At 44.1% G+C, this 23,596-nt stretch overlaps 1 protein-coding gene across 3 annotated transcripts in view; it reads right to left on the minus strand.

The window, feature by feature from the left end:
* Positions 1 to 23,596, minus strand: part of SPTBN1 (spectrin beta, non-erythrocytic 1) — a 212,223-nt gene that overhangs the window by 55,278 nt on the left and 133,349 nt on the right. For all 3 annotated transcript variants that reach the window (XM_055242815.2, XM_055242816.2, XM_055242817.2), the window contains 2 exons: positions 15,961 to 16,112; positions 2,944 to 3,117 (listed from right to left, as the gene is read on the minus strand). In XM_055242815.2, the coding sequence (XP_055098790.1) occupies positions 2,944 to 3,117; positions 15,961 to 16,112 (326 nt within the window). The remainder of the gene's footprint in view (positions 1 to 2,943; positions 3,118 to 15,960; positions 16,113 to 23,596) is intronic.

Consider the following 23,596-nt stretch of genomic DNA (forward strand, 5'->3'; position numbering starts at 1 on the left):
TCTCTGCTCTGTCATGCTCCTCACTACCTTCACTCCATTCAATCTACAAACACTTCCCACAATTCTTTTTGAAAAAGAGAGAAAATGAAGACAAAATATATAAATACAGGATTAAAAAGTTAGAAACTTTCAACTAGGAAGAACACGTGGGAACTGAAACAACATTAAAAAAAGTTCTCTATTTTTAATTGTGTTAAGAAGGTGAAGCCTGAGTCTGTATAAACCCCAGTCTCTAATATGAGGATCATTATTAGCTCAAGTGCAGAAAGGGAATGTGGAAGAGCAACCCTCACTCAAGGGGTGAGAGACAGGCTCACCAGGAAAGTCAGGCTGCAACCTTACACACAGTAACCCGTTGGCTTTCTTATGCTTCTGTGTGAAGAAGGGTATCTGTTTCCAGATTTGCCCATATGGAAACAAAGTCTACGCTTCTGAAATGAAGACAGCTCCCTATTTAAACTAGGCAAACTTAGAGACTTCCACTCCAGTTTCTCACCATCTTTTACTTTTTTTTTTTTTTGAGACAGTCTCTGTCGCCCAGGCTGGAGCGCAGTGGTGTGATCTCGGCTCACTGCAATCTCCGCCTCCCAGATTCTAGCGATTCTCTTGCCTCAGCTTCTCAAGTAACTGGGATCATAGGTGCTTGCCACCACACCTGGCTAATTTTTGTATTTTTAGTAGAGGCAGGGTATCATCATGTTGGCCAGGTTGGTCCCAAACTCCTGATCTGAAGTGATCCACCTGCCTTGGCCTCCCAAAGTGCTGGGATTATAGGCGTGAGCCATCGCACCTGGCCCTTATACTCTCTTTTAAAGGGGCAGCATCATAAAATCTGTGTCATCATCAGTATTTAATGGACACCTCTATGCACATATACGGCAGGCCATATCCTGGTAGCAATGAGAGCACACGCACACACACACAAACACACACTGGGAAGCTGTAAAACCGTATATTCAGGAGCTGGGGGAAGGAGAGACCGTTGTAGATACACAGGGAAGCTTGACCCTATATATCTACAAGGATATGTTGAGTATCCTTATAGATATGCTGGATATCTATAGCTGGGCCTTGGCTGATTCATAATCATATTATTTTTGTGGAATAGGTAATGTTTTAATAAAGCTTCTGGAGAAAGCTGAGTCATGTCAGACAACAACACTGCAGGCCACGCGGTAACATCAGCAGCCTATGACTCTCACCTCAACAGAAAGGGAGAAAATACACATCAGCATTTGTAAGTTGAATTATAGGAATAGGCAAACTGGCAGGAAGTAAATTAGTCAATGACTCAAAGCAATTCACGCTGAGAATCCTGAAAGATGCTGACCCACTGTCAAGACAGTCGAGTCAGGATGGCCTTCCATGCTCTGATTATTGCAGGCCAAAGGTAACAGAAATACAACATTTTACTCCATAAAACTGGGGTGAAGCTTGAGGAATGTCCTGCTAATAAGTGCACCTCTGTTGCCATAAGACACAAGAGCAGTAACTAGTGGATTCAATGGCTACTCCATTTTCAAATCATTCAGGAACTAAATGACAGAAATAAGAGTTCTGTCTGGGGAAAATTTTTGTCTTTGATTGCTGTAATTAACTCCTTTAATGATGTTGTACCATCTTCAACAGTGGTTCTCTCTTCAGACCTACTTAATTAGAATTACTAGGGCTAGGCCCTGGGAACCTGAATTATTAAGAGGGTTTCCCAATGGCATCAGATGATCAGCCAGCTTGGGAACCAGCCAGTCAGGAAACTATTTCTTCCTGTAACTCATTCTAGTCCCCTACCCCTTCCTCCCACATATATAATCACGACACTATCTGAAGCCCAATCCTAGGGCAAGTGAGAAGGAAAAGGGATTGTTCACAGGCTGATTTCAGAGTTTCAATAAGAAAACAAAGCAAGTTATAATTTGATTTTTCGTTTTTCTTTTTTGTGTGAGGTTTTTGTTTACCCAGAAAAATCAAACAGATCTTTATTAAAGGGGCAGAACAGGAAGGAATGGCAAGAGAACACAGTCACTGAGGAGACAGGACTGTTAGAATATTCGTTTGCAGAGAAACCTGACACTATGGTACAAAGTTGTTCCTGCTTTTCCAATTTTAATTGGAATGCATGAGTACAAAGCATGCGCCTGGAGAAAGAACCAATAATCAGGCCCGTGGTGCTGCACAGTCCCAAAAGGCTGAGTGCTCTCTCTTAAGGGATCAGAGGCACCCACTATAGCCCTGGCTGGCTGTGTCATCAGGGGCAAGGGTGCAAATTTCTGTGGGTCCCCGATTTCTTCATAAAGTGAAAGAAGTGGACAAAATGACCTTGAGAGTACCTTCTGGCTTAAAATACTTCTATACTTAGAGCCTTCCTCCTCAAGTATAACAAAACCCATAAAATCATCATCCATTCAAAGAAACAAGAGTTTTGTACTTTCCTCCTGCAAACTGCTTCCTCACATCCAAAGAGAATGAGAAGGTGAAAACAGAGCCCACACACATGCCACAACCCTCAACAGCTTTGCCAAAAATTGTCTGTAACACATGTCATAGTTGAGTGAAGTTGAGGCAGTCTAAGCTAATAACCTAGCATTGGCCACATCCTTATACCTTTGCTCCTGAGAGCCAAGCAGCAGAGACGAGATGTTTAGAGCAGGTGCCAGCAAAGTGCCAGGCTGGGATGCAGCCTAGAAGCCACTGGGCCACTGAGATGTGTCTGACAGGAGAGCTAAGATTATCAGGGCTAGTACAATTACAGGAGGATGTAGTAGCTTCCACATGCCTACGAGGCAGCATTCAATTCTGAGGGCTGGATGTAACACACATGACTCTGAGACGTGCTTTCAACCTGGTCTTCCTGATCCCTCTGACAAAGGGAGGCCAGCTCTACAAGGATGCTCATACCTGAGAGGTCGGCCTAAGTTCTGACCAACCCTGGGCAGAGACCCTTACCTGGAAGCGCAGGATGATGGTCCAGATGAGGCCAAGGGTCAGCCGGTGGTTTCCATCCACAATGTCATGGGACCCCATGTTCTCAAGATGGACTCTCTGCTCCTTCAGGAACTGAAGGGCCTTGTCCACATTCTCTAGGCAGTGGATGCGCATTCGTCCCTTGGTGGGTTTAGGCTAGAAACAGGAGAGCAGAGGCGGAGACACATCACCCAACAGAGTAGAGATGAACCCCGAGTTACTGCCTAGTCACATGTGCCCATTCATGCAATGCTCTCCTGCTCCGAACAGAACATTAACAAACACGTGCACTCATTAAGTCCAAGGATGGTATTTACCTAGCAGCCGCAGAAGAAAAGTTTACTTAAGTGGATGGCAACTGATTCCTTTTTAGAGATTAGTTGTGGAGCTATATAGTTTACAAATGAGCATTTGTTTAAGTTCAAGGAAGAGAGAATCCAATTTTTATGGAGAATTTCAGCACTACTGCTGCCATCCATACAATTTTTTTTGCAGCTGCATGACAAAACACCTGTGAGGATTTTCTGATTACTTGGAATGTAAAATTAGGTTTGCCACCTGCTGGCAACCCTTAAGGTTGGCTCAAAATGAAAACAGGGAACACAACCATCAAATCAGAATAATTTCCAAGTGGTGGTTGTGTGCGGAGGGATGGGGTGAAGGTTAAATAAGAAGGTGTAACTTACTGAAAAGAAGGGGAAAAGGGAAAAAAAATGAGTGTAATGCAATTTAAATACCCCAAATGTTTCTTCCCTTTACCCAGTTTTATCAAAATGTAAAAGAGGCCGTTGGAAGGTGAACATTTTAAATAAAACAAACAAAGTACATATATATAGAGACAGTAGATAATGCATATGTGTATATATACACCTACTATAAAATACACTATTATAAAAGTATATATACATCTACTATAAAATTATACAGACATCTACTATAAAATATACTAAAACCTTAAGTTGGGCCTAAACTATTCAAATGCACTTATACATGGATTTTTTTCAATAAATAAACTGGAAAACTTTTTAGAGATTTGTGACAATTTGAAAAGATTCAAATGAATGGCCTAGCCTAGAAATAACAGAAAGATTAAGAAAAAGGTATGTCATGAATGCACAAAATATATGTAGATGTTAGTCTATTTTATCATTGACTACCACAAAATATATACAAATCTGTCATAAAATTAAAAATTATCAAAACTCATACACACAAACACAGACTGGAATGGCACCATTTGTGCAGTATTAAATCTTGGTATGTACCATACTACTATAATAATTTCAGAGCCATCTCTAACTCCTACTGCGATGAGCTCAAGTATTGTTGAGTGCCTACTTAAAATGCCTATGACGCTAATCATCTCCACATGGTCTCTCTAGTACACTGGGTATCACAGTAAAAAGCCATCTTTCACAGTTCTTGTGTATTTTTCAGTGTCTAGTGCAATACCGTAAACCTTGACTAATATCATGAGACCCGAAGTGCCACTAGTGATGCTGGAAGTACTGCCAAGAAGCAGAGAAAGGTCATGACATTACAAGAAAAGGATGAACTGCTTGCTATGTATTGTAGATTGAGGTCTACAGTTGTGGTGGCCCACCATTTGAAGACTAAGAAAAGAAAAGGAAATCTGTGAAGCCATCCCTGAAGCTACTACACCAGCAGATGCAAAGACCTTGCACTTTTTTGTGAAATATCTTTTCATCTCATATTGAAAATGCAGCTTTTGGCTGGGTGCAGCAGCTCATGCCTGTAATCCCAGCACTTTGGGAGGCTGAGGCGGGCAGACTGCTTGTGCCCAGGAGTTTGAGACCAGCCTGGACAACATGGCAAAACCCCGTCTCTACAAAATAAATAAATACATAATTAATTAATTAAAAATGCATCTTTTATGTGAGTGCAGGATTGCCATAAGAGGCATACCTAAAGACTAATATGATTTGAGAAAAAGTGAAGTCATCATATGACAATTTAAAGGCATAGGAAGGTGAAGGATCTAAGGCTGGAGAATGTAACACCAGCAAAGGATGGCATGACTATTAATATTTAATTGGGTAGCCCTCAGAACCAGGAAAGGTTCACAGAGCTCCCAGTCTGATAATTTCAGAAAGAGGTTTGGCTTAAAAAATGTCAAGTAGTTGGGAGAAGCAGCTTTTGCTGACCGAGAGGCAGCAGATGAGTTCCCAGGCGCCATTAAGAAAATCACTGAAGAAAAAGTGTATCTTGCCTCAACAAGTTTTTAATGCAGATGAAAGTGCCCAGTTCTGGAAAAAAATGCCACAAAAGCCTAGTAAGAGAAAGAGAGGTGAGCACCAGGACTTAAGGCATAAAGGGATAGGCTAACTCTACTGTTCTGTGCAAATGCAGTTGGGTTTATAATCAGGACTGCTCTTATTCATAAAGCTGCTAACCTTTGAGCCTTGAAGGGAAAAAATAAATACCAGCTGCCAGTCTTTTGGTTGTACAAAAAGAAAGCCTGGACAATGACAACTGGTTTTCTGAATTGGTTCTACTGATGCTTTGGTTCCTCAAGTCTCAAAGTACCTTGCCAGTAAGAAGCTGCCTTTTAAAGTTCTTTTGGTATTGGACAATGCCCCCACTCAGAACCCCATGAGTTCAACACTGAAGGCACTGACATGGTCTACTGGCCCTCAAACACAACATCCCTAATTCGGCCTCTAGATCAAGGGGTCATGAGGACTTGTAAGGCTCATTACTACACAAAACTCTATGGAAAGGTTTGTCGATGCTATGGAATAGAATCCCTAACAGAGAGAACATCATGAAAGTCTGGGAGGACTACACCACTGAAGATGCCATCATTGTTACAGAAAAAGCTGTGAAAGCCATCAAACCTGAAACAATAAATTCCTGCTGGAGAAAACGACGTCCAGATGTTATACAGGACTTCACAGAATTTATGACAGAGACAATGAAGGAAATTATGAAAGAGGTTGTGGATATGGCAAAAAGGTAGAGGGGTGAAGGTTTTCATGATATGGATCTTGGAGAAATTCAAGAGCTATCAGATACCACATCAGAAGAATTAACGGAAGATGACTTGATGAAAATCAGTATCTCCAAAAGGATGAAAAATGATGAGGAAGAGGATGTAAAAGCAGTACCAGAAAACAAATCGAATTTGTTCCAAGGGTTTCAATTATTCAAGACTGCTTCTGCTATTTCCATAAAGTTACACCAAGTGTGCCTGCCTCTTCTGCCTCCCCTTCTACCTTTTCCACTTCTACTACACCAAGATGGCAAGACCAACCCCACAACCTTCCTCCTCAGCCTACTCAACGTGAAGACAAGGATGAAGACATTTATGATGATCCATTTCCACTTACTGAATCTGCAAATATATTTTCTCTTCCTTTTCTTAATAACATTTTCTTTTCCCTAGCTTACTTTAAGACTACAGTAATGTAATACATATAACATGCAAAATATGTTAATTGACTATATTATTGATAAGACAACAGTAGGCTATTAAAAGTTTTGGGGGAATCAAATGTATAGGAAGATTTTCAGTGGCATGGGGTTGGTGCCCCTAAACCCCCTGCTTTGTTCAAGGGTCCACTGTGTGTGTGTACGCACGTGCGCATGCATGCACACACACACACAAAATGGGTTTCTATTATCTGTTGTACCAACACCAAGCTCATGCCCTCGCCCATCTGGCTCCATCCTTCTCTCCTTTCTCTCTATTTCCCATCAATCTCTTCACCTCATCACACCTACCTACCTTCCAAGGCTCAGGCGAAGGCCCATCTTTCCTTCCCGGAGACATTTCCCATTTCCAATCATTCTGGTTCTCACAGCTCTTCTTTTCCTCACAACTCTATAACTAACAGTCTGGACCATAGAGCCCAGGAACTAATCATTATAATTTTGCTGTTGTTTCATTTATTGCTCTTATTACTTCCAACTAGACTGTTCACTTCCTAAGAGCAAGGATGAGGCTTTATACTTCTATATTCTCAGGGGTCTTTGGTCCAGTTCTGAGCACAGAGTTATGTTCAGAGTGAACTGAATGCCAGCAGACAGACTGGGTTTGGTGTGTGAGCGGACCTCGCAGGGGAAAGGGGGCCAAGCTGCAGCAACCCAGGTACACGCAGTTCAGGGCAGCAGCCAGCCCTACCTTAGTATCTTGTCCATTCCCTGCTTTTCCCTTGGGTAGTTAAGATCCTCAGCTATGTGCTGTATGGAAAATGTCTGAAAGGAAGGTTACTTGGGTAAAAAGTGGCCATTTTAAGTCTGTCCAGTCTCAGATTATTATTTTTTACTTTCTTTTCTCCTATAAAAAAGGACAAGTAAAACAGAAGAATGTGGTTGACCTTGAGGAAATAAGATTATATGCAGAGGCCTACCACAAGTAGTAAAATTTTATTTTCAAATATAATTGTCCCTTGGTATCCACAGGGTATTGATTCCAGGACCCCCAAGGATACCAAAATCCACAGATGCTCAAGTCGCTTATATAAAACGGCACAGTATTTGATATAACCTATGCACATCCTCCCATATACTTTAAAAATTAATTAATTTTTTTTTTTTGAGACAGTCTTGCTCTGTCGCCCAGGCTGGAGTGCAATGGCATGATCGCGGCTCACCGCAATCTCTGCCTCCTGGGTTCAAGAGATTCTCCTGCCTCAGCCTCCCGAGTAGCTGGGTTATAGGCACCAGCCACCATGCCCGGCTAATTTTTGTATTTTTAGTAGAGACGGGGTTTCACCATGTTGGCCAAGCTGGTCTTGAACTCCTGATCTCAAATGATCCACCCACCTTGGCCTCCCAAAGTGCTGGGATTACAGGCGTGAGCCACCCCACCTGGCCTCCCATATATTTTAAATCATGGCTATATTATTTGTAACGAATATAATGTAAATGCTATGTAAATAGTTGTTATACTGTATTTTTAAAAAATTGTATCATTGTTTATTTCTGTATTGTTATTTTTCATTGTTCTTCCCCTTGAATATTTTCTACCTGTGGTCAGTTAAATCTGCAGATGCAGGACCTGACCATAATAGCAACGGAAAAAGAAATGTCTTTAAACATTAAGCTTTTCACATTATTGTGATATCCTCCTTACCCCAAAAAAAGAAACAAGAGGTGGATTTTGCCTTCAGAAACTTCAAAATGATTTTAATTTGGGTATGTGGGAAATGCTAGAATTTGCTATTTGTGCAATGCCAGGTTGCATCAAAATCAAGCAATCTAATGAGGTAGGAAAAAATAGATATAAAATAGAAAGGGGTGGGCTTAATCTAAAATTCTGTAACTCTGATTCTGCAAGTGCTGTTTGAGGTGACACTGGTGCTCTCTCTTTCCACGGTACACCCGTCAGCCTCCTAAAGTGCCGCCCTAGAAGAGGCAGGTGGAGCAGCTCTCCCCACCAGGAGTCACAGAACTCTGCATATGGCTCTCACATGTGCTCTTTAAGTTTTTCCTTTTGTCTCTTGGATCAGCTGTCATTTCTCATGCTGAAACATGACTATTCACAGCAGCCCCTTTTCTTCTCATATCCAGGTGGTTTCTGGATTGAACGAAGCTCCTGGTTCAAAACTGTTCAAATCTAAGGGATGGGGATTAACTGCCTCTAAGAAAGGTGCAGGGGCTTCTGACATTTTTGCTGTTCAGGGGCCTTTTCCTCTCATTTCTTGTCAGCTCGTGCACCTGAGCAGAGATAGTGAGTGGTCCACCTACATGTGCTGTTTCCATTACAAAGAAAGTGTCTTCATGATGGGAACTGCAGATCAAGGGGGACAGAAACTTCTAACTGCAGCAGCCATTCTCACAAGTCTCCCTCCAACAGGGCGGAGGCGACAATGTGGATGGAATTATGAGAAGGAAGAGAATAATGAATAGATGGGGACTGTCGGTACCTTCCCAGGCTCCAACCAGCAGGATGTAACCAATGTTCTTTCAGACTTTATCCTGAAAGCTTGATCTCAAATAATCACTTGTCTGACTTACATTCAAATGAATGCAGTAGAAAAAGTGGTCCTTCCTCTCAGAATCTCCTCCCCACAAACAGGAATCATGTATGAGACATTCCACAACTCTATTCTCTCTCTACAAAATCTCAATGGAATGTGTGTGTGCTTCCACATGAACATGGGGTCCAGGGTGTGGGAGGCGGAGGGTGGTGATGGGGCCCAACACATTCACGCAGGTTGAAGAAGTTCAATGCCACATCACAGGGACCCCATGCTGATGGCGACTGGCTGTGCCAGATGAACTAAGGGATGGTTCATTCCAGACCTGGATGCAACTCAGAAACCAGCAAGCCTCAGAATAACAAGAAAAAACAAGATACAGCAAGGTGAGATGACCTCCTGGTGGTACAATACGAGGGGAGTGGGAATTCAGACTAAAACTCAAGTACACCACACACTCCCACAACATATGTTCTATCTGCTTCAGAGTGGGCTTCTCACATGTTTTAAGGCACGATACCTGGGCAAGTTTAGGAAGCAGTAATTACAAGAAATTAATTTCAAGAGGTGATCATGATCTCACAGAGCTATCCATAGAAACATGTTGGTCATACAAACTTCAAAGTTCCCAAGATCTAAAAATTCTTAGCTGCCATTTATTGAGCAACTACTGTGTGTTCACCTCTCCCTGCTAGGTGGTTGACAGCTGTGATCACATCTAATCCTCACAGTAACTCTACATTATAATAATTACTATTCCTGTCATTTTATACATGAAGACACAGTGGCTCAGAGAGATGAAGCAATCTACCAGCTAGTTAGGATGTGGTAAAGCAGGACTTAAAGCTGGCCCTCTTTACACTACAGGAAAAACCCAGAATACAGGGAAGAGGGGTACATGCTTCCATGTGAAAGGAAGTGAGGGACTCGGTTCCCATCTGGTGGCTGGTTTTCATTTTTTAAAGAGCTATTTTTATATTGCCAAACTTCATCTTCTCAAAAGGAGGAAGAGGTAACAATAGAGAATTAAACACAATGGAGCAGAGGGAGGGGGCGTCTCTCAGCAGTAAACACTTTCTGAAGCCTGCCCCAAGAGCGGCTAATTCTGCAAAGGAAAGGAGCGTCCTCTGTCTTGCCTCCATTACTGGCCATCGGATTCCCTAGTGCAGCATGCTTCTGTCCCCACAGCAACATGTGCCCTTTATTTTATTTTATTTTATTATTATTATACTTTAAGTTTTAGGGTACATGTGCATAATGTGCAGGTTTCTTACATATGTATACATATGCCATGTTGGTGTGCTGCACTTCTGTTCTGTGTCACTTCTGACAGGAAAGTCTGAAATGCCCTCAACGTGGGGACAAGGGTCGATACCAGACTCATGTGACTATCGGGAGCTCTGCAGGCAGAGAGCTGTTCCTCTGAGGAAATGCCTATTTTTACTGATCCTCCTTTAAATCATTTTAAGAAGCTTCCCTTCCCCTCACACTACAGTCCGTGGATTCCTGTGTTTTTTCACAGGCACTTTTCCTATTTCCCCCTCCCAAGGTCCCGTCTAGGCTCAAACCTTTACCAGCCATATCTCCATCCCAGGCCCATCTTCTTTCTGGCTCTAAAAGAGGGGAAGAAACTTACGAGGCTACATAAACATCTCTAGGATCTGACAACGTAATTCTAATTGCGTATTAGAGTCCAGTCCAGGCCCTGCCTAAGAAGCAGTATGGCCTTGGGCAAATTCCTCTGCATGGACCAAAAACCCTTAGAGAGGAAGGAGGGGGCTGGGTCGTCCCTCCTGGGGCACTGGCTCTGCCCCACCTGCCGGCCCAGCCTTGAGTTTGGGTCATTTACACTCTGCAAGGCATGAGGATTTGCAGAACCATGGAGTAATTACAATGGCAAAGGTTTTGTCAGTCCAGAGATGGAGAGGAAAAGAAAGAAAGAAAGAAAAAGCTTCCGAGAGCTGATTTGGCCTCTTTTGTTAATAGGAAAGGAAGATACAAGGGAAGGCTTCTGGGAGGGTGTTTTGGGAGGTCTCTGGGGTGCTGCGATGCCCTGTTCCACCCTGTACTCCCCACCCCTTCTTTCTCTGTAAGTCTCCAAAGCAACCCTGCAGCTACCTGGAGCAACAACCATTCAAAGATTGTGGTGCTGGACAGAGCACAGCCCTGGGCACTGAGAGAGGCCAATGAGGCCTAGATCTGCCATAACCCAGCTGGGTGGCTTTGCTGGTCACTTATTTTCCCTGATTTACCTTATCTACCAAGTGAGGGGATTTAACTTGGTGGTCACTAAAGTCACTTACAGCTGTATGATGACAATCTACAGGGTGTTGCAGGACAGAGGACTCACTAGCACCAAAGCTGAAGTCTACAGTGCCTGCCGATCCCTTGTTCAGGTGAAGAGGAAATACAGAAGACACTGATCTCGGCAAATCAGTGTGACAGGCACTTGCTTATGTTTTTTTCTTTTAATTAAACATAGATTTTTGCTATACACATTCACAAACAAAGGCCTCTACTGAATACATAGGATAGGATGGGAAGCACTAATTCCAAAATTTCTTCTAATATGCTACAAAGCCAGACTCACTTCACACTAGTCCCCAAACTCCTCCCAACACATGAAATTTTGAGCTTTCAGAGTATTAGTTATTTTGGCCCAATTAGAATTAATCAGGGAACACCATACTGTGTCTCATGACTTCCTGCCTGTCTTGTTCCCAGCTGGGACCCACTCCTAAGGGCTCCGTGGGAAAGGAGGCACTCAAGAGTCAGCAGGGTGGGCTGCAGTCCACACCATATCACCTACTAGCAGCACTGGCCTTGGCAAGTCACTGGTAACTGTTTTCTGTAAAGCAGAGGTTGCCCACTTCATTAGACTGTAAGAACTGAATGAGAAAACAGTAGGAGAGTACTCTGTAAACACAAGAGATAAGAAGTTACCATCACCACTCCTTTCAAAAAAACCCCTCCAGTTTAGCTGGGAAACTTGCCCTGTACCAGTCCCTGATGCCTGCTACCTCCAAATGCTCTCTTCACTTAGTCCAAACTATGAGCTTTCACACTCTGGCTGCCCCGCCTGTGAAGTTCTTCTCCTGGACCCAGCTGGAACCCTACCCACACCCTACCCCCCTACTAAGGTTTCTTGACATCCCGTCCAGAGGGCTCATTTCCCCTTCTGAACTCTAGGGCTCTGGGGCCATTCATCTGGCACTTTATCATGTGGCACTTAGGACTCTTAGTTCACTTTTCAAGTTTGTGTGATTAGACCCACATTTAATGGAGGAGTTCTGTGGCTGGTTGTTTAAAACAAAAGTAAATTCTCCCATACAAATGACGTTTTTAAAAAACCCCAGCGAGGTTCCACGGCCAGTTCACAAACACTGTTTCAATAAACAATACATACCAGTATGGTTCTCTTAACAAAGGCTTTACGAAAAAACTCAGAGCAGTTCAATGTGGGATTTAAGGCTTAACAAATCTCATGTTAAATCTATCTTCTCCACCTAGCTCAGCCTGTTTTGAAATTAATGATGGCAACACACACACACACACACACACACACGCACACAAACACATGCACACACACACACTTTTTTCTGTTGCTTTCTCAGAGACTGACTGATGGAGTAAGAAGACAGAATACAGAACATCAGGAAACAACAGGGAAGCAAAACCCAGTGATAACTGACTTGGTGGGGTTTGGGGGAGGGCAGAGGTGTTTGGAAAACCTCACCCTATACCTCGGTCAGAGGCGAGGGCTTAGTCTGGCCAGGAGCAAGGCAAAAAAACTGGCCACCATAGTGAGAACCACTATTCATTGCAGATGCCCATGAAGGGAGATGGCAGGCAATGGCGAGCGTCTGAAGTGGGTTATGAGCTGTGGGCAGAACATTACCACCGAAGTGCAGGCCTCATATGCCAGGGGCTCCTCTCTCTCCACGTCAATGCTGCTGCAGGGCAAACCATCACCCCTCAAGCCTCATTCTAGTCTGGCCCTGAGATCTAGGTCTAATTACTAAGTGGCCAGCACAGGTTCTGTGCTCACACTTTTATCTGCCAATCCAATGCTAAAGTAAAGGGTGGGTCTGTATTTTTAAGAGATTTTTGAAGTGAGACCTTTACGGAGAGTTATAGACTATAGTGATTTCAGAATAAGAAATGAGAAAAGAACAGTTTTATTTCTGATCAATCTAATCCTGACTAGCAGAAGCTTCCTGGCCCAGCCCTCAGCCTTCTCACTGCTCTATGAGCTGATACAACTGAGGCCGAGAGGGAGCAGACACTTCTGGACACAGATCATAACCAAGTCAGGACCAGAGATCTCTGCCTTGTGATGTTGCTGAGAGGTTCAAAATCAAGTTCCCAAATGCTTATATGAAACTTGCTCATATTTAACTCAAATATTATTGAGCCAAAATCCAGGGTGGGGTGAGGGTGGAATTGTCTGGGTCATTAAACTAATGTTTCTTTGAACTTTACTCAGAAAACACACACGCACACATACACAAATTTCCTCCTCTGTAAAGGAACTAGCTCCAAGAATCTATTAATAAAGTAAATTGAATCACCTAGTCCCTCAAACATTTATCTGCTAGCTATTGCCAAGTTGGTGGTTAAGTGCTGGGGCTAAAATGCTGGCTGACAAAGACTGGGCTCCAGATAGAGTGCAAATGTTTATGTTACCCAGGGTTTTGGACCACTGGTGCAGAAAGCCCAGCTAATGTTATCTGATGACACACTTAGCTGGGGACATTCATTTACCCAGGCCTGGAAGCTCTAACCACCTCATTAGTTCTGGAATCTGAATAAGCAAGGAACCTTTGGGGCAAGCTCTCATGGAGGTCTTCTGCAGGGAGGATCGTTAACTTGAGGCCTTGGCAACCTCCATAGCCAAAGGCAGTGTATAGTATGTTTCCTTTCCAGGAAGTTACATGAACCAAACAGACTACAAGGCCAAAGAGACTTAAAATCTCTGGCCCAGATGAACAAGAGCTTTAGAGCACTCTATCTATGGTATCTTTATTTTTGGAATAATAAAATTAGACTGGCCAACCTATATAATCCAGGATGGCTGTGAAGAATGGGTAATACAAATGAAGGCACTAGGGGCTTTACAAAGTTCTGTAAAACTACTGATACCGACTGCCTAAGAGGCTGGAGATGGTAGCCACTGTACCATCTTCTTCATCCTTACTCTCCTAGGTCTCTGGGATGCCACAAAAAAACTTACTGCTAACAAATAAGGAGAGGAATGGGAGATATTCACACACATCTAAGAATTATGCTTTACCGGTTTTTCTCCCAACTTACATTTTTCTTGCCCTGTTCAGAATAAACGGCAACGGGCCTGATCCCATTTATTACGTGGACATTATCAAGGACAAAATCTTCTTGGTATAAAATAATTATGGGTCTTTAAAGGCAACCAATTTACTCCCTACAGGCTAGAAGATTGGACCCTATTGGAACAAAAATTAAAAGAAAATAAATGTTCAGACTAATTCCTATCCATGTGACCTTTAATGATTTTTATTTTAGCTACTTTCAAAACACCATTCCCCCACTCCACACACACAAAAAAATCAATAAATAATCAAACTAGGTTAAACACTAAGAAACAAAAAAAGTTGAGAGGTACAGAAAGGAAGTCTGGTTATAAAAATTATATTTAAAGCTGCGTATCACAATGATTCTAGTCTAGGCTCTCAAACAAGACTCACTTTGGAAAAACAAATAAAAACGCAATAAATGGCCTGTTCAAACTCCCCATGTGGGCCCACTCCCTCACCCCCACACCACGAATCAACTGCCTTCTTATAGCTGTCATCGTTTTGAGCAGGGGTCTCCTTTATTTGTCTAGTTTATCTAGTGTGACCGACAAACCCTCACAGAAAATGAGGCCACAAGACCTACATGCTCAGGAACAAAGGGCATGGATGAAACTCACTACAGAGGAGACAGGGCTTCACTATCTTCTGGAGATGCCTGTTCTTGAACTGAAGGGCAGGGAAGAGAATACTTTTCTGGCTCCATTTTAACCCAGACTCAAAGAGGCAGTCTGTCTCTGGGCTGATAACAAATAGGGAAAGGTACAACCTTAGTCCCTTGCCTGTGGTCAGAGGTGTGGGGCTGGTCTGCACACAGGCCCACTGCGGCTGGCAAGCTACAGGTTGGAGATCAAGTTAAAAATAAGGCTTTCTGGCAGCACTGCCAACCACCACATCATATTTTCCTGGTGATGTCAGTGCAGATGTGGTCTCCATCCTGGGCGTTGGCTTCTGGCTCGGCCCCATCTCCACCTATGGCACTACATGTGCTCTGGGAGGATACAGCAACCATTTTCAAACCAAGGCGAGACAAAACCTGTTGGATCAGTCACAGTGACTGCTTTTAAGCTTCTCTGGTATAAGATGCATAAATAAGAGTCACATCAGAGAGGGCCACAGCAGCTCTGGGAAACAGATTGGGGATACAATTTTCACTGCAGGCTGATAACTTTCCTGCCTGAAAAGGCAGGGTGAATTCATCAGAAGCTCCTTTCCCAAGGAGATGACAAAACACCAGCCTCTCCCTCCACTCCCAAAATAAAAAGCGTGCAGGGAAGAAAACATCAGTGACCACTGAATTCAATGCTTGCCACCTTAAGATGGCAGCTCAGATTTTCTAGACAACCAGAAAGACGCAAATTTAGAAAACATTCCATCATCCCATGTGGGACACAGGTTCATCTAGAAGCCAGCGCCCAAGCCTGGCCCTTCAAATTCCAGCACCATGGCCTGTTTAACAGGAACCCCAGCCAAGTTCTTTCTGACCAAAGGTGGCTACCTTGCAAATTACCAGAACAAAGCAACTTTATTACAGCTTAAGAACATCATCCATGCTCAGAATGTGACACTAAGACTTTCCCTGAAGCGCTCAACTCACTTCTCAAGATTCTCCTCAAAACTATCAATCATTAACTGCAGAATTCAACAGGAGACAACTCACACTTGATTTTTCAAAAATATTTTCCCACGTACAATGCACAGCACTTCCTAAGATCCCCACTCACCAGCCTCTCTCCAGAGAGGACCTCCAGCAGCTTGATGAGCATTCGTCCATCTCGAAGGTCAGTGTACAGGTCTGTGATCCGGCAGGACACTCGGGCAAGGTGGGAATTGACCCACTTGGTGAATGTCTTCTTCTGCACGGCTTCACGCTCATCTGCAAGCAGAGAAGAACTTGTTTTACCATTGACCACAGCACCGGCAGGAGCAGGCACATGCTAGCAGGGCCACAAGACCCCAGCCAGAGGAAGGTCAGCAAAACTGACCTCCAAGGACACCTCTACTTAGCGCCCCTTAACTGCGGTCATGTCTTTGAGAAAGAACATTGATTATTGATGGTTCAACTTACAATTTTTGACTTTACGATGGGTTTATTGGGATATAATCTCATAAGTCAAGGAGCATCTGTGTAGGAACTGTCCAGTCCTTAAACATGTGAGCGCCCAGGCGCACTGCCAGCAGAACATCCTTTGCACCCCTTTCTTTTCTACCATCCCTGCTGAAGAGGCAGCAGGATGCAGATGACAACAGGGTCCTTTGCAGTCCTGCCCTATACCATAATATTTGACTGGTAAAGCTTCCAACGTATATATTACAGCTATTATTCTTCCAAAAGGTGAGTATATTAAAGGGTGTAGGGTAGGAAATCTCATGAGACAGCAGAAAACTGCTTCCCTTATCTACAAAGGATTGGGCAACACTGGACAAGATGAATTAACTCATGACCTTGATTTGCAATGACCCCCTTCACCTGCTCAGTCACACATACCATGAACAACAAAGAAAATGGTGGCTAGGCGCGGTGGCTCATGCCTGTAATCCCAGCACTTTGGGAGGCCAAGGTGGGCGGATCACCTGAGGTCAGGAGTTCGAGACCAGCCTCAACATGGAGAAACCCCGTCTCTACTAAAAATACAAAATTAGCCAGGCGTGGTGGTGCATGCCTGTAGTTCCAGCTACTCTAGAGGCTGAGGTAGGAGAATTGCTTGAACCTGGGAGGCGGAGGTTGCGGTGAGCCGAGATTGCGCCAAGCCGAGATCGTGCCATTGCACTCCAGCCTGGACGACAAGAGCAAAACTCCATCTCAAAAAAAAAAAAACAAAAACAAAGAAATGGCAAGTAACGTGGTAGAGTGCAAAGACATTGCAGGCATCGGGAAGTCTTTGCAGGCATCGGGAAAGCAGGGTCTGGGCCCAAGGTTTCAACAAAAATGTGATTCAACACAGGATTCAATGTTCTCTTCTATAAAAGGATAAGAAAAATATAATCTCCATACTGTGATCCTTCGCTGAAAAGGCAACTGCTGATTTACGGTCTAAAGCGTGATCGTTGTACATTCAAGTCATCCAGGAAACAGTGTTAAAGGTTTTTCAAAGCTCACTAATCAAATTCTGTCCAATTTGAAGTATAAAACTCTAGACATATTTGCCCAGAACTGGCCTTCACATACCATACAAATAGGCTTTCAAACTTCTTGCCTCTGCAGAATGTTCTAAACATAGGTTGCTGAAGACCTTCAGCAGACATCCACAGAATGTACCCTGGACCCACCCACTCTTACTCCCTGACTCTGTTCTCTGTGTTACACATCCTATATCTAGTTCCACTAGCATGAATTTATGCCAAGAATCTAAGACCTACTCCTAGTGCAAACCCAAACCACAAAAATAATAACACACGAATCTAAAAAAAAAAAAAAAAAAAAAAGCGGATAGCTCAACAATTTGGCATGTATTTCAAAACCACTGGGTGGGGGTAACAACTAAAAAGCCACCCTTGCTAATAAGGCATGTGCCCAGTGGCCTGAGAGTACTGGGTTCTCAGGTTGGCCAGAAGGACAGCAAACAGCCCAACACCCTGGGAAGGTCTGTCTGAAGGCTTTGCTGAACTCACTCCACCACCCACCACAGGGAGGGAATGAGGCAGAGACGACACTGGTTGAAGTTTTACAGCTGCCGACCTGGCAGGAGGAGTCAGCTGGGGCACCTGCCAAGATCCCCGGCCACCTGCTACAGTCAGCGGCTCCTTGAGGTCCTGCCTTTCCCAAAAAGGAACTACCCATCCAGACAGAAGGAGGACCCTTCCCCAGGGACAAAGGCCAACCAGAAACACAGGATCAAAAAGGACAGGATTAGGGGAAGGAGAAAAAGACAGTAAGGGGCAGGCTGCAGTGGAGAAGGAGCTGCACCAGTAACATCATGACAGGTCCCACAGAAAAGACTACATGCATTATTGATCATGCAATCATTGTGATGGATGGCAACTTTACTACAGTGACTCAGGAGCTGTAATTCTGGGGCTAAGCTTGGCCGTTCTGAAAGAGCAGGTCTAGAGCAGAATATGTAAGGTGCATTTCACAGATGGCCTCTTATCGAGGAGGCAAGTAACTCCTAGTTTATATGTATTTAGGGTTAACAATTTTTTTTGTGAATTATAAAATCCTTTATGCGTTATACCGGAGTCAGAAAATGTCTTTAATGAAGCAAGGGAGCAAGATCAAAATGAAAACCTGCTTGGATTAAAATATTTCTAAATAAACAAGCACAAAATGTGTTCCTCAGCCAATTGTCACTCTTTTGGGTGAATCTCTCACTAAAGGAGCACCCAGACTTCTTTCAGGTTTTGAATTAACAGGTTTTTTTTTACAAGGAAACTCTGAGGATTTGCCAGAAACAACAGTCAATATACTTCCTTAGTGCCCTGTCCTAAAGAGTTACAGCCCAATTCCAACCCTCCTCCCTACAGAGAGGCAAATAGAGAGGTCATGGGTGGGTGCAGAGAACAGAGCTGAAACAGACTGAGATCTGTGCTGGGAGGGCTCCCCAGGGCTACCACGGTTCTTAGAAACTCAAGGTAGGTGGGAGGAAAGAAGAGGAGGAAGAGATGTCAGAAATAAAAAAACAAGCTCTTGTGTTCCTGCCCTCTCTTCCTGTTCCCCTCCCTTCTAACTCTCCTCACAGAGTCAGGAGCAGGCCCCAGGAAGTGCAAGAGTGCTGGAAAAATCACGCAGGGTCTAAGTTCCTCAGGTTCACACCCCCACATTGGAAAAGACCCAGAAGATTCCATCCAGGGACTAGACCAGAATCAACACCCTCATAACACACGAGGGGCAGGAAACGGACTCAACAGAGACACACAAAGCCCCAGTCAACTAGCGTGTCCTCTTACAATGGAGCACTTGGTGAACAGCAAATGCTTAAGAAGCCGGAAGGAGGGAGACAGAGAGGAAAAGAAATCTATTCGGTGGCTCAGTAGAGGATGAGGCTGTGGGTCCTTGGGGACTCCCTCCTTTGTTCCACCCTTCCTGGGAAGGCACAATGACATCACCCCTGCACTCCCCACCCAGCAAGGCTTGGGGAGATGGGCCAGACAGTCTGAGGAGGAGCAGGAGGCCCTTGGCACAGACGATGAAAGGCAATCCAGGAGTGCTTCCAAGCTCAAGCTGCTGTGACTGAGGCTAGCTGCGTGAGGAGGTGTTGGGGCAGCAGAGGGCAGTGAGCCGACTTCCAGCCCTATGAGCATGAAGCAACCGTGGTGATAAAAAAAAAAGGTAGCACTTACAAGCTCCATACTGGTTTGGTTGTTTAGACCCAAGTTTCTCCAGCAGAGGCAATTTTGATTCCTTGGCACATTTAGCAATTTGGCAATGTCTACATACAGTGTTGATGGTCACGATTCACGAGTAGATGCTACTGGCATTTAGAGGGTAGAGGCCCAGGATGCTGCTTAACATCCTAGAGTACACAGGATGGCTCCCACAACAAAGAATTATCCGGCCCAAAATATCAGCAGTGCTAGGTTGAGAAATCTTGGAAGACACTCCCCAGAGAGCACCCCTCCAAGGTGGGTTGCTATTCTTTCATCATCCTCTTTGATGATCTGCAGGTCAGCTCGAAGGCAGCAGAAATGCCCTGCCTTCAGGCCCACTCACGCCACCAAGGGCACGCCCTTTGCAAGGCAGAGGAGCAGCAGCACCAGCAGCAGGGAGCCGGGGTGGGCTGGGTCTGGGCGATGTGAGGTGGGCACTTCTGTGCCTCACACCATTTCCATTCTCCATTTACCTTTTCTGGGCCTTGTATTGCTGTTATCAAGTCCTCCCCAAGAAGCTGACGCAGCTAAACCTTTGAGTAGGTTCCCAACCAGCCCTGCCCCAAACTTGGTAAGTGGTGCCTCCAAGGAACAAGCACTTCTGTCCCCCTGCCCTCTGGGGGTATCTCTCAGCTATACCTGCCCCCTACCCTCCCACAGTTTACTAAGCTTGCATATTATAAGGACTCACCTAAAGACTGCACAGCACCAAACAAGAGGAGGTAAAGTGCACATCAAAGTGCCCAGAGTGTTGTAACTGCTCTAAATTAGTTCCTTCTTTTTTCCAGCAAAGAAATAGTCTCATTAATTCAAATTATTTAAGAAATTGGCCAGGTGTGGTGGCTCACGCCTGTAATCCCAGCACTTTGGGAGGCTGAGAGGTGGATCTCCTGAGGTCAGGAGTTTGAGACCAGCCTGACCAACATGGTGAAACTCTATCTCTACTAAAAATACAAAATTAGTCAGGTGTGGTGGCACATGCCTCTAATCCCAGCTACTTGTGAGGCTGAGGCAGGAGAATCACTTGAACCCAGGAGAAAAAGGTTGCAGTGAGCCGAGATTGTGCCATTGCACTCCAACCTTAGCAACAAGAGCGAAACTCTGTCTCAAAAAAAAAAAGAAACTTACCAGAGGGTCATGGAATCGTAAAATCTCAGGACTGAACAAGATTTGGAAGTTACGTAAATCACTTTTCTTTCAAAAAAATCCCTTCTTCAACACCTGGGCCAGCTATTTAAAAATCCCAGAATATGAGGAAATTATGTGTGTGGCAGAAGGTTGTTTAATAGTTGTATGGAAAGAAAATGACTTGTTTTTTTCTTCTTTATTAAAATATAATTATAGCATTCACTTAGCACTTACTACGTCCCAGGCACAGTCGTCCTTCAGTATCTAATCCCAGTATCTAAGGGGAATTTGTTCCAGGACCTCCCTCAGAAACCAAACTCCTTATGCTCAAGTCCCTTATATAACATGGTATATAGTATTTGCCTATAACCAACATACATCTTCCTGTATACTTTAGATAATCTCTAGATTATTTATAAATAATACAATGTAAATACTGGGTAAATAGTTGCTATATTGCATCTTATTTGTATTATATTCTATTGTATTGTTAATTTTTTTTTCAAATATTTTCGATCTGTTGTCAGCTGAATCCACAAATGAGGAACCTGCAGATACGGAGGGCTAACTGCACTTACAATCCCCACAACTGCCCCATGAGGCAGGAGCTAGCAACTCTCCAGGCAGGCTGGCTCCAGAGCCCGGGTTCTCACTCACTATGCAATAATGCCTCATGCACAGCATTTAAAAAAGTGTTTCTGCCAGACACAGTGGCTCACGCCTATAATCCCAGCTTTAGGAGGCTGAGGCAGGCGGATCATGAGGTCAGGAGTTTGAGACCAGCCTGATCAACATGGTGAAACCCCGTCTCTACTAAAAATACAAAAATTAGCCGGGCATGGTGGCACACGCCTGTAATCCCAGCTACTCAGGAGGCTTGAGGCAGGAGAACTGCTTGAACCTGGGAGGTGGAGGTTGCAGTGAGCCAAGATCATGCCACCGCACTCCAGCCTGGGTGACAGCGTAGACTCTGTCTCAAAAACAAAAACAAAGAAAGTGTTTCCATGATACAAGACTTAGAATCACCCACCATCTCACCATCCTAACTAATGCAAGTCCTTATTTTGTAAAAGGTCTGCTGCAATATTGGATAACTCTCCATCTGTTGGGATGGTGTCTCCATCAAGACTAGACCTGTCTCTGTGGCCCACTAAGGCTTGCACCACCTTCAGAGTATGCAGAATAGGTCTCCTCACTTCACCATGTAAAGGCCTTCAGGTTCAAACACTTCTCACCATCGCCTCTTTGCAATGCTGTCCAATGTGGTACAAGTGGGATCCAAAATCAAGCCTGAGGACCCCACCTCTAGGCAGCCTGGACATCAGTTACCTACCAACACAACCCAGGACTCGAGGCAGCTGCAGCTCTGGCAGTCCAGGGAGTAAAGTGGAAAACAAAGTGAAAAAAGGACAAAAAGAACCAGCATCCCTCTGTGGGAAGAATGTGGTGAGGCCGTCTCTGTGACATGACAGAGGTGGCAGAAAGAGAGAAAGGCTCCTAACAATGGTCTCAAAATAAGCTTCTCAGGACCACAAATCCTACCAAAATGACCTTGGAGCCCTGAGAACCTAGGAACCAGAAGTGGTTCTGAGTGTGAAGACCCAACCAGCTCAGCCTTTAGTTCCACAGGTTCAGAGATAAGTAAATTAGCTAACTACTGTCAATGAGAACTACTGAGACAAGAAACCCACTGTCACGTGAGTGGCAACATTTACATCAGATTCTGATTCCCAGAAGGAGTAAATTATAAGGGAAATCCTAGTATGGTGCTCCTTCTTCCAGACAAAATTTTGTAAGATGGTGTGTCTGCAATAACATTGCCATGCATCTGAATGGCACTTCACACTTTCTCTAAGCTCACTAGATCTTCACTGTAAACTATCAGGTAGGTGGGATGCTAGAGTTATCTCTAGCAAAGCCCAAGGCTCAGTGGGGTTAAGGGCTACTAAGTGTCACCAGCCAGTAGTAGTGAGGTCCTCGGCTCTTTCTCACCCACTCCAGTCAGGCAAGAGGGATTAAAATGCATAGCTACACCTTCTCTTGTCATATACTGAGATTCACTATCTTTTGTTGTTTGGTTTCTGATAAACAACTTGAAATTCTCAGAAGATGTATTAGGAAAAAAAGGATGAGGTAGTCGGGCGCGTTGGCTCACGCCTGTAATCCCAGCACTTTGGGAGGCCAAGGCAGGTGAAACACCTGAGGTCAGGAGTAGTTCGAGACCAGCCTGACTAACATGCAGAAACCCCCATCTCTACTAAAAATACAAAATTAGCCGGGTGTGGTGGCACATGTCTGTAATTCCAGCTACTCGGGAGGCTGAGGCAGGAGAATCGCTTGAACCCGGGAGGCAGAGGTTGCGGTGAGCCAAGATGGTGCCATTGCACTCCAGCCTGGGCAACAGGAGCGAAACTCTGTCTCAGAAAAAAAAAAAGAAAAAAGAAAAAAAAAGTACAAGGTATTTAGAACTGAGAAACACATTTGCTTAATGGTTAAAAAAAAGGGCTGTGAATATCCTCTCCACCATCATCCTCTTCTAGAAGCATAACATCTACTTCTTTTCTTTTTGGGGAACGACTGTGATAAATATTGAAAGGCTGTAATCCATCTATATAATTTTTTAATATATATTTTTAAATTAACCAATGAATTTTTAGAGAAGGAGTCTGTCACCCCAGCTAGAGTATAGTGGTGTGGTCACGGATCACTGTAACTTTGGACACCTGGGCTGAAGCAATCTTCCCACCTCAACGTCCAGGGTAACTAGGATTATAGGCATGCACCATCACACCTGGCTTTTTCATTTTTTTTTTGTAGAAATAGGGTCTCATTAGATTGCCCAGGCTGACCTCAAACTCCTGGTCTCAAGTGATCCTCCCACTTTGGCCTCCCAAAGTGATGGAATTACAGGTGTGGGCCACTGCA

This window comes from Symphalangus syndactylus, chromosome 14, assembly GCF_028878055.3.
Source record: "Symphalangus syndactylus isolate Jambi chromosome 14, NHGRI_mSymSyn1-v2.1_pri, whole genome shotgun sequence".
NCBI classification, from domain to species: Eukaryota; Metazoa; Chordata; class Mammalia; order Primates; family Hylobatidae; genus Symphalangus; species Symphalangus syndactylus.